This window comes from Mixophyes fleayi, chromosome 6, assembly GCF_038048845.1.
Source record: "Mixophyes fleayi isolate aMixFle1 chromosome 6, aMixFle1.hap1, whole genome shotgun sequence".
Taxonomy (NCBI): domain Eukaryota; kingdom Metazoa; phylum Chordata; class Amphibia; order Anura; family Limnodynastidae; genus Mixophyes; species Mixophyes fleayi.
Window position 1 is genome coordinate 12043211 of NC_134407.1, and position 12678 is coordinate 12055888.

Here is a 12678-nt window from a genome sequence, read left to right on the forward strand (position 1 = left end):
GGCATAATTTTGTTTATTTTTGATTTTATCTTTTGCTACCAATGAGCTGAGGAATGAAACTTCAGAACACATGGGGCCTGATTCATTAAGGATCTTAACTTAAGAAACTTCTTATTTCAGTCTCCTGGACTCCATGTTACTGTTAAGTGCGTATTGTCGCTAACCAATAACGATTGTCGAATCTCGATTTGTGTTTCCAACGCACAAAGATTTATTCTCTTAAAGTAGCAGAATATATTCAAGCGAAGTAATAATAAGTACAGCCGTTACTTATCGTAGACGCTCTGGATCCAGTGTACAGTCATTCAATCCTGAAGTCTGGGGACAAGATGTCTGAACACTAGATGAGAAGCTGCTGCTTATATGCACACAGAAATACAGTAAAACAATGCAGATGGTATAGCTTGCTTCTATTGGTCCAGGTTTCAGGAAGGTCCAAGGGGTTGTCAATCATTGGCTAGTTTAAGCTCAGGAATCCAAAGGAGGGGGTCATCTCTCCAGGGGATGAGCTCTGATCATAATAGTCCATAATTCCTTAACATTAATAACTTGCGTATGCACTCAGCGATTCCTTCGCAGGGTAAATCAGACAGTTGCAAATGCGAAGGGGATGAGTATGATACCACACACGACTAGATTCCTTCAACGTGTACCATATGTTTTACTGCTATGCATATAACTTATAATATTACATATAAATACTAATATATTTCTACATAAATGACTATGTGTTGCAACTGACATTAATGTGTACTATTTTACAAGTGTGCGTGTTTGTGTGAATGTGTATAAAAGACTAAATACTGTTGTTGCCACGTGTTGCAACTGCGTACGCCCTTTCACGCAGTAGCGTACCGTACGCATCTTTTCAGACAAAGACAACCAAGTTTGCTAGATTTTAATTGAAATGACTTTATCCAATATGCTGACTTCGACATACAATGCAAGGGGTGCAAATTAGCATTCTGTTTTGCACATAAGTTAAATACTGACTGTTTTTTCATGTAGCACACAAATATCAACTTTAAATTTCAGTATACAAATAAGCTATCAAGTATTTGTGTGCTACATGAAAAAACAGTCAGTATTTAACTTATGTGCAAAACAGAAAACTAATTTGCACCCCTTGCATAGTAACATGGACCTTTAGATATAATATTTTTGGAGTTTACTCAATACCATTAATATCTATTTTTGTATGTGGCCCAATGGGGTACAATCTTCAAGGTTTTGTTTTGCCATTCCGCTAAATGTCATTCTGCACTATATTTGTGCTTTTGCATTTTACGGAATCTGCAATCTATCAATTCACTTTGCTGTGTGTGGTTGAGGTAGGATTGGGAACACTGAAAGATAAATGCCCCCTGGAAAAGCTCATAATTCCATGAATGCGGAACAATATTTGGTGGAAAGGTTCTGAAAAATACTCTCCTTTCTAATATAATTTAATATTGGTCTAAAATATTTAGCACCATGCTGCTATGTCAATGATGAAGAAGGAGAGAGACTATTTTCTTACTTGTTTTGCAAGATGACTGTTTCCTGTGTTTGTTTGAAGGCATTTTGTTCTATTGATGTGTCACCTTTCTGTGTAGTATTAGTGATCCCTCTCCAGGACCAAAACCAAATCTATTCAACCGGCTGGGCCACTGTTGACTGGCAAAGTTGTAGAGAGAGTGGGTGTTATAAACCTGTTCATCACCATCCAATCTGTTGCCATTGAACATAAGTCTTGACACACTTACAGATTCTACTGGTAGCAGAAGATTGGTAATTTGAGTAAGAGTAGGTGGCTGTGGTGCCAAGTGAGGCATAATACTAAATAGAGTGGTGGCACATTAATTGGGAAACATGTTGCCAAAGGCAGATCCCTTTTATGTTGGCAAAAAACATGTGAACTCATTAAGAACTCAAGAAAGTAACCCCAAAGCAGTTTCTTTAATGGTTATCTTTGTTTATGTTTTTAACACATGAAAGCAACAAAAAATAATAAAATAAAAACAGCATATGTGATAGATGATTAAAGCTAAGAAGCCCAGATGTTTTATAGCTTGGCAGGGCACTATTTTATGCAAAGATATAACAGAATTAAGCAACTATAGAGTAGGCAGGTCAGGACACTTCATTGCAATAGATTTACAAGGATAACAAAACTTAAGGACTAGGGGCTAGATTTACTAAGCTGCGGGTTTGAAAAAGTGGAGATGTTGCCTATAGCAACCAATCAGATTCTAGCTGTCATTTTGTAGAAGGTACTAAATAAATGAAAGCTAGAATCTGATTGGTTGCTATAGGCAACATCCCCACTTTTTCAAATTTTCTTAGTAAATCTAGCCCTAGGAGTTTTAACTCTAGTGGAAATATTATCTCAAACTACCCGTAGATTTCAAGACTCAAATAAGTCTAATGTGGGAGAACAAAAATTGTAGGATAGTTTTAAGTTCCGTTATCTACTGCCAAAGCCTTTGCAGGTTAGAGCAACACCAAGAAATAAATGACATCAGATAGAACCATCTGAATCTAGTTTTCCCACCTGGTGTAGAACAGCTCTTGTTAAATAAGCTGCTTTTTTTTAGTGGCAATAACTATATGCAAGCTCCAAGCAAAAGGATCTAATTCCGGTTTGTCCAACCATGTTGATCGCCAAATTTCACAGATCTGGCTGTTCAGCGCTATCAAATTTACAGACTTGCCCAAAAATTATCTAAACAATTATGATTCTGATTAACTGTTCTGTCCTCACTATAAACTTCCCTTTGACCTGAGTATAATCGAACAGAAAGCATAACCACTCCTACTTTAATAATCCAATCTAGGTGTGAAGATCTGAAGATTGGTTTTTATTTTAGTAGTAAAGAACATGTGAATTCAAGTGGTTAAACTGTAATAAAGCAATGATAGAATGTAATCACAATAGGAACAGATGTTATGGCCTTATCTGTGTGGAGTTTGTATGTTCTCCGCGTGTTTGCGTGGGTTTCCTCCGGGTGCTCCGGTTTTCTCCCACACTCCATAAAAAAACAAACTGGTAGGTTAATTAGCTGCTAACAAATTGACCTAGTATGTGTGTGTGTGTGTGTGTTAGGGAATTTAGACTGTAATCCCCAATGGGGCAGGGACTGATGTGAATGAGTTCTCTGTACAGCGCTGCGGAGTTAGTGGCGCTATATAAATAAATGGTGATGATGATGATGATTATGTAATGCAAACATGAAAACATGGCATAACTTGACACAAAATCTTACCATCGATGCTGTGCTAAGCCGAGATATATACTGCATCTCTGACTAAAATGTGAATTCTAAAATGGTCACCATCTATCATTACCCAAGATGCATTGAGAGCTAACCATGGAGGCCTAAGTGTTCAGTTTAAGCTGATACTAGGCTGGATACTAGATGGAGTTTACATATCATCATCATCTATTTATTTATTTATATAGCGCTACTAATTCTGCAGCGCTGCACAGAGAACTCACATCAGTCCCTGCCCCATTGGAGCTAACAATCTAAATCCCCTAACACACACACACACACACAGACCGAGAGAGAGCAGCCAATTAACCTACCAGTTTTTGGAGTGTTGGTGGAAACCGGAGCACCCGGAGGAAACCCACACAAAAACAGGGAGAACATACAAACTCCACGCAGATAAGGCCATGGTCGGGAATCAAACTCATGACCCCAGTGCTGTGAGGCAGAAGTGCTAACCAAAAAAATGTAATGACTGGTAGAATTTGGGTGAGTCTGATGGTGACGCTTTTGAAGAGTACGTAGGTTTTGATTGATGTATGTTTGATTTGCCCACATATTATCTCAACTTTGCCCCTAGATGAGAATTGGCTACATGTTCAAATTTGGGGGTAAATGTATCAATATGCGGGTTCTTCAACACCCGCGTGTTCAGCCTCTTCCGCGATTAAATTTCAAGCGGCGCTGCATTGTAAAGGGTTAACTTCCCTTTACAATGCAGCGCCGCTTGAAATTTAATCGCGGAAGAGGCTGAACACGCGGGTGTTGAAGAACCCGCATATTGATACATTTACCCCTTGGTCTGTTTACTTAAAGAGAGGTCCTTCCTTTTACGGAGGCAGCTCAAGCATCCTTCTCTCACTAACATTACTGGGCATTTCACAAGACCTCACAAGGTCTCACTGTCTTGGGTGGTCATTTTACTCCTGCTGCGTTCAGTGGTTTTGTCATCTCTTCACTAAATGCGCTTTCCATGAGTCTGTGCAGTGATTGACGTAGCTTGGTCTTAAAATCTTTGCCCATATAGACGTAGAGTATGGGGTTGATACAACTGTTGAAGGAAGCCAACGCCAAAGAGATTATGTCCAGGGCACTCACGGCGGTGGTGTTAACGTAAAGTTGGGTTATGCCAATTATGTGATAGGGAGCCCAAGTCACAAAAAATGCTACGATGATACCGAATACCACCCTGGTGGTTTTTCTGCCTTCCTTAACAAATCTGGCGTTATGTACTTTAAGGGTCAGACGGATGTAACAGGCAGAAATGATGAATAGAGGAAAAAGAAACCCGAATATTGTACGTGTGATAGTAACGGTGTAATTCATGGATAAGTAGACGGCACCATCAAAGGAACTATAATCGTAGCCACATAGAGTATAATTTCCAATATGGATGATGTCTCTGTAGAGGAAGACAGGAAGACACATCAAGAGTGACAATATCCAAATGACCAAGCAGACTTGCCAGGCCAATTTTAGACTGCGGTGATTCTGTGCCCACACAGGCCGGACAACCAGTAGGCAGCGATCAATGCTAATAACCACAAGGGTGAAGATGCTGGCACACATATTAAGGATTATTATGGAAGGTATAATCTTGCAGAGAGCTGCACCATACAGCCAATTCGCGGAGAACATCTGTGCAATGACTAACGGGAGACACAGGCAGCAGGTAATGTCGGCCACAGCGAGGTTCCAAAACCAAATGGTATTTACTGTCCATTTCATCTTCACTCCGGTAACCCAAAGCACGAGCATGTTGCCGGGAACACCGACAAGAAAGGTGATGACAAAAAGCAGTATGGGGAACACACGTTCTGGGATATGATTGTAGGGAGATGTTGGGTCCCTCTCTGCATCACTTGCATTAAACATCTTGATCTCCTGTAAAGACATAGAGAGTTACTAGATATTTGTTCTTCTTTCTCCAAATTTCATATCCCACAACATTCCAGGGGCTAGATTTACTAAACTGCGGGTTTGAAAAAGTGGAGATGTTGCCTATAGCAACCAATCAGCTTCTAGCTGTCATTTTGTAGAATGTACTAAATAAATGATAACTAGAATCTGATTGCTTGCTATAGGCAACATCTCCACTTTTTCAAACCCGCAGTTTAGTAAATATACCCCCAGGTGTTTGATCATGGCCAAAGACGACTGGAGTGCTACCAAATGTGTCACAATGTTATGGTATGCGAACATACAATAATAAATAAATACATTAATATCTGTGTCAGGTACCTTAACACACCTGATACCTACCATAGATTAGAGTGCTCGCTACATTGAAATATTGCCAGTGTAACCATCTTTTAGTAAGAAACTCAAGCTACAATACAATATCTGAAAGATTAGGTGCGCCAAGAAGACCAAACATTTAATAAATAAAAAAGAAAAGAGATGGATGGCTTCTTCTAAAATACAATGTAAATTTATTTATAATCGATTTAAAAATAAAATACAAAGATCATATAAGGATAATAGTAGCATATATCATGTCAATTTAAGATAGATGTAAACTGAGTGTGTGGCCAGTACACACTGTATACTAATCTTGGAATTCTTGGAAGTCTTATAGTTTACCAAAATTACCAGCGATAAAAGTACTTAGGTCAATGAAAAAGAAAAGGGTGATTCCAAGAGTCTCACCCCTCTTGTGGCACCTGGCATTTATGATGGAGGAGCATTCAGATAAAGTTCCTCTGTAAGGAGCATAAAAAAAGCAGGTCTAAACAATACATCTCTTTAGAGGGTATCCTTAATTGTACACAATGTGGGCGTCCAGGCTGCTGGGGAAGAACAGATCCCCTATAGGGTTCAAACAGCTGAGAGATAAGTTTCAGTCTCCGTCTTGAGCGCTCCAGTGTAACAAGTGTTAATGAATGATTAAGCTCTGTCTGGTGCACTCCGATATGTCAGGTGACATTAAGGCTGGTAGATTCAAATAAATAGAATCCTGTAATATCCTTATAAATATAAAATCAGGTCTATAGCTGAAGTGGGTCTGCGATTATAGGCATGCAGCAAGATATTCCATACACCCGACGCGTTTCGTCAGCACTAAGGCTGACTTTTTCAAAGATGTTTAAAGACCTTTCTTTTTAACTATTTATACCCTTCCTTCATTTCTGACAGGTCTCATGATCAATTCTAATTAGAGACATCTGGGTGTTGTTAAACCATAGTACAGTTTATATATTCAATAAATCAAAACTATGGAATATATAGCAATAAAAAATCCATCTCTCTTTTTTTATTATTTATCAAATGTTTGGTCTTCTTGGCCTAATCTTTTAGATATTGTTCCATTTTTATAAGGGGTGGCACCCTTGGTTGGGATTGCGACAAGAGGCAACTCTTTTTTGAGTTTAGAGCGCTCGGGATTTGTATTAGTTTGTTATATCAAGCTACAATACAGCCTGCTACATAGTGTTCCTGAGGTGTCAAAAATCTGGGCCCTTTATGTATTATTTTTTTAGTACTTCTATAAAGATAATTAAAAATGTCTAAACAAATGTTGCTGTTTGCCTTCGCTTTCTATTAATATTGCAATATTATGTTACGATATAAGAATCCATTTTTACATGGAGCGATCTTCTAGATGTAGATTGTTATACACTTACTTATAAAGAAGGCTTTGTTTGTTTTACCCACAGTTTGCTGTTACTGAGTCCAATATTTCCTCTTTAGATCAGGTATATTCAATTGTCTGTGAGTGGAAAGTTATTGATGATTATATTATTTATAGTTGATTTGAACTCAGGGCTCCTGCTGCTGTTCTGCTGACTGAGCTATTCTAGGTGTTGGAAAGCTCCTTGTTTACCTTGTGTTCAGGCCAGTCTAAGGGGTATATTTACTAAACTGCAGGTTTGAAAAGGTGGAGATGTTGCCTATAGCAACCAATCAGATTCTAGCTGTCATTTTGTAGAATGTACTTAATAAATGAAAACTAGAATCTGATTAGTTGCTATAGGCAACATCTCCACTTTTTCAAACCCGCAGCTTGATAAATTTACCCCCAACTGTTTTTTTGATGTTCTTGCATGGTCTAGCTTCACCACCCTGAATTCCTATACAAGCTAAGCCTTGTCCCTTCCTCCTCAACACACTATAGTGCTCTCGCCCATTAATCTGTTGTTCTCCTGCATTATTCTGCCTTCAGTCATCCTCAACTCATGTACAATTAACCGGCTTGTCTACGACTTCACCATTCTTTGTATTAGTGAACCTATCTTGGTCTGCCTTCCTTCTTAGGTATTGGACTCTGCTTCTGACGCTGGACCATTACAGCTCTGCAAAAATGTACAGTGGGGAAAACAGGATTTACAGGAAAACAGGACACACATAAAACAAAAATAAGACAAAGTAGACATGAAATCAAATGTTAGTGATGGCCCTACTCATAAGAAGGCTTTCAATCTAAATGGAAGAGGGCACAGCTGAAACAAGAGGGGCTCAAAGTAGAGATTAGGACAGTTGTGAGGGAGCACTTGTGTGGGTAGTGCACATGGGAGTAGTGTAAGCAATAATTAAGAGAATGGATTTCAGAAAGTGTTGAAGGATTTGAATTCTGTGGGAGAGTCTGATCAGATGGGGTTGGGAATTCCATAAGTGGTTATCAGCACAGGAGAAGTCATGTAAGCCTAATTGCAGAGGATGAAAAATGGAATGAGAGGAAATAAAGTGAGATAGGTGGTTATACCCAAGTGGCTCAAGTAGTTTTGAGGGTGGGGAGAAGTTGAGAGGTAGTTGGAGAAAGAGTCTGGGTCCATAAATCGTTTCTTTTTCAGGGCGATGGAGGAGGTGGAGGCTACTTTAATAGATTAGGGTTAATAGAGTTGGCAGCCTCTTCAGCTTTGACACGTGCTCCAGAAGTGGCCCTTGGTCTCATTGAGTACAGAAACCTAAGAGTGATGGCAACAGCAATTGCATTTGAGCTCATTATGACTTGGTTCAATTGTTCCTCTTCACTCTCTCATTACCTCATGCTCCCCTCTTGCATCCTAAATACTCTTATCCCGATCCACTTCTCTTTCTGCTAAAACTACCACTCTCTGCTTTCACCACCCTACCCTGGCCTGATCAGCCTGGCTCTTTATTCAACATCTACTTCAACCCAGCTCCAGCCACCACATATAGTCTCAGACAATCTAAACCTCAACCATGGCACACCAAACTGATTTGCCATCTGCAAAAGGGCTTTGGCTCTGCTGATCAGCACTGGAGGTGAATGTGCACCAAAATCTAAGTATAAATTCATCCTGTTACCTTAAAATGATGGCATTTCAATTTAAAAGAAAACATACTTCAGTTTTCTAATATCCACCACGTCTTTTAAATCCCAATCCCTATTTTGCTACCTTCAACTCTTCTTCTCTTTGACTATTTTTCACACAGAAAATCGACACCATTCAACAACAAATTTCCTCATTCCAAATGCCATCCATCCCACCCACTTTCTCCTACACTTTGCATATCTCCCCCTAGAACCTGCCCCTCAACCCTATTCCCTCCATCTACTCAACTCCCTTTTCCCCACTGCATGCAGGGGCAAACACAGGATTTGTAGAGGGGGGTTTCCACACCACGGCGCCAGTGGGCATGACCAGCATGCATGGGGGCGTGGCTATAATTTTAGACAGTGCTTGGCTGCTCTCCAACTCTTCCTATCCCAATAATATACATGGGCAATGCTGCCTGCACTACTGTTATGTGCACAAAGCTTTCCCTTTTCTAGCAGAGCTGTGTGAAGCGGGAACAGGGTCCAGCCACCTCAATTATACAGTGCCTCAGGCTTAGAGGGGGTTTCCAGGCACTAGGAACCCCCCCCCCCTCGGTTTGCCTATGGCATGCTCACATCTACCTCATGTCTGCAACTTGTCCTTCTCCACAAGCACATTTCTTTTCTCCTTTAAACCCAGCCTCTCTCTCCAACTACCTCCTTATTTTCTTTGTCCACTTTGCTTACAAACTAATTCAGAGACTTGTGTACAACTGTCTATCTCACTTTCTTTCCTCTCACTCCATTCCCAACTTCTGGAATCAAGGGAAACCTTAAAAGAGAGAAATCCAACAGAGAATGAATTTAAAGACACAGAAGATTCAGTCACAGGTCAGAGAGAGGGAGACATATGTTAACTGTCAAAACAGATAGATAAATAGGGAAGTTTAAAATACAAAAATGTTGAAGATAGAAGAGGATACATAGAAAAAGGAAATGTAATTTTCTTAAGTAAGGAAAAGCAGAACTGTTAGTAAAGTAGTAATAAAAATAAAGTTAGTTATAGAAAGATAACCAAGTACGGTCTTCGTAAGTAGTAGGAAGAGTGATAGCACTTCTAGTAATCACAAGAGCAGTTTTAGTCCGGAAAGTAAATATGTTAACAAGACCAGAGAGACAGGTAGATAGAGAAGAGAGAACATAGAGAGGGACGAAGAAGAGATGAGAACAGAATTAGAAATTAGTAGAGAGTGAAGCACAGGTGAGATAAGTGACTAGCACAGAAAAGACAAATAGCGGCAGCAGATCCAGCAAAACCCCAGGACCACATAGGGACTCCAACCCTGGAGGACCAAGTCTCATTCTGGAGGGCAAAGCTCCCCCTTCACATTCCTTCCGATCAGAGACAACCGGGACCATGAGGACTGTGCACACAGAGACCCAACATCAACTCAGGACTAGTAAACTGCAGATAAGGGGAGCTACGTAACTTCCTTGGCCACACTCATGGTAAAGTGCACTCAACCCTGGACAGGTGAAACACTCACAAGAAGTCAGAAGTACAAAGGAGAAAGGACGTGAGTAAAAACAGAATTAGATCCAAGTGTAACCCAAAACTAGGAATCTACCTACTTTTCTGAACTATATATTGAACTAAGCCCATATCACTCACGGACATATAAATAGATTATTAAGGGAACTGTAACAGTTGAAAACAACAATTCTCTAATTCCTAAGAATGATTGAACCGTGAATATATTAATTGTACTTTAAACTCTACTTCCTTAAAACTCACTATTATCTGTAAATTAAGGACTGCTCACATGTAACAACATTTGCACCAAGATTATGTTGCATATAAAACTTTTGAATGCCAGTTATAGAATCGTTTATAAAGAAGATTAACTCAGAGATGATCTAATTATTTATTGAACTTGTAAATGTGATTTCCCTTCTTCATTTACCCCTTTCGCTTCCCTAAGTGGTTGATACCACTCTCCCTCATGTAGCAGTCGCCATCCACAACACTATGACTAGAATACTACAGATCTACCTTTTCCCCCTCCCAATAATCTTATTTATTTTAAAAGCTTAGATCTTAAAAATAAAATCCTTTGTTGCAACAATAAATTAATTTCTGTACCTTCTCTACGTGTTAACGCCATTCTGAGATAGCGTTAATATAACTGTTATTGCGGAGGTACTTGTACCGTCACCATATTTGATAAGAAGCTTTCTCCATGCAGCTGGTTACTGCCAGTAGGGTTTTCATCAGTGGTTACCCCGTAGGTGTGTAGGGCAAATAAAAAAAGCCCTATAGAGCTATTTGCCCTCTTTGATAAATAGTGACCTTATGCACCTATTATCACTTTGTACATGTACAGTCCCAATCCTTTACAAACAATACATCTGTTGACGCAAAACAGTTTTTACTTTTCTGTGATAATGCATTGTTTCAAATTTACCTGTATTTATTTAAAAAAAATAAAGTACAGCGTTAAATATATATATATATATATATATATATATATATATATATTAGTCTGTTCAAGTTTTTGCTGATAGCTGGCTAGTGGCTTGTAGCCTGCGCTATGTCTGTAATAGTAAGCAATCCTTACCTCTCGTTGCCAGGTGTTGAGTATTATCCGTAGTCGCCACTTTCTTGAGGGAACCTACTAGTCACTCAAGGTCTTTATTCTATCTGTAAACTCATCTTACACAACTTCCTTCCTGTATGATTTGTTTTGTTCACCATAGTTATTTATATTGTTATATTGTAAATATATTGCAGCAGATAAAAATAATTTAATCTAGGAAAAAAAAGGATCTGTGGGTCTTAAATAAAATGCTTTCCACTATCATATAGCGCAATTTTCTTACGCTTAAGCGTTCCGTTCTCTGCTTCCAGCATGAAGGATTTGACAGATCTGCAGATTGACGTTTCCATGCAGTTGTCCTGCCTCCCTGATACACTATAATGCTTACCTGACACTTATCCCAGATTACAGGGACAATTTTAGGTTTTATATATATATATATATATGGGAAGAAAATGGAATGCAAAAAAATCCTGGCGCTATGGAATTTGAAACTTCAATAGGGAGGATAGGTGAATCAGTGCCTGCTGCTGTATAGACCTGTGGGGTCTTAATAAACAACCAAACAAAAACCCAAAAAACAGCGCTGGAGACTGAAAACACTAAGCTCCCAATGATAAATCCGTGAGGTTGTATATATATTTTCTATAAATTTATTAATACAGTAAAACATCGATTATGAATCATAAAAACAAACACACATCAAAATGGTCCAAACACACATCTTATCATAGTCCTATTGGACAGAGACTTACTAATCAGTAGAGGGGGAACTAACATCTCATATGGGTCTAATTTCAAGTGGAACTGCTTATATATCATCATCATCATCATCATTTATTTATATAGTGCCACTGATTCCGCAGCGCTGTACAGAGAACTCACTCACATCTGTCCCTGCCCCATTGGAGCTTACAGTCTAAATTCTCTTACACACACACAGACAGACAGAGTAATAGGGTCAATTTTGATAGCGGCCAATTAACCTACTAGTATGTTTTTGGAGTGTATATAAGTGTGGAGTATATAAGTGTGGAGTATATAAGTGTGGATACACTGTAACACATTCACAGAATTATATTTCCTCATTCTTTGATGAGTAATTGGAGGAACTGTCGTATATTATTCACTTACAGGAGAACGATCGTAACTTGCAGATCTATTCTATCATCACAGATCGCTTGGTTCAATATGTAATGTCAAATCAGACAGACTGACAACAATTAGAATTTTATCTTTACCATCTGACAATACCTATCTGTGTTTACTATGTTTGGCTTGATACAGCGTACTAAGGCCTAGATTTACTAAACTGCGGGTTTGAAAAAGTGGGGATGTTGCCTATAGCAACCAATCAGATTCTAGCTATCATTTTGTAGAAGGTACTTAATAAATGAAAGCTAGAATCTGATTGGTTGCTATAGGCAACATCCCCACTTTTTCAAACCCGCAGCTTAGTAAATCTAGCCCTAAGTATCTGTTTTACATTCAATCCATATTGATGTGTGTTTGTTTTTATGATTCATAATTGATGTTTTACTGTATTAATACATTTATAGAAAATATATATACAACCTCACGGATTTATCATTGGCAGTTTAGTGTTTTC

The 12678-nt window shown here is 38.9% G+C and overlaps 1 protein-coding gene across 1 annotated transcript in view; it reads right to left on the reverse strand.

Annotated features, from left to right (window-relative positions):
- Positions 1-4841: 4841 nt before the first annotated feature.
- Positions 4842-12678, reverse strand: part of C3AR1 (complement C3a receptor 1) — a 35483-nt gene continuing 27646 nt past the window's right edge. The window contains exon 3 of the mRNA XM_075215123.1: positions 4842-5135. Coding sequence (XP_075071224.1) covers positions 4982-5135 — 154 coding nt within the window. The 3' untranslated portion in view covers positions 4842-4981. The remainder of the gene's footprint in view (positions 5136-12678) is intronic.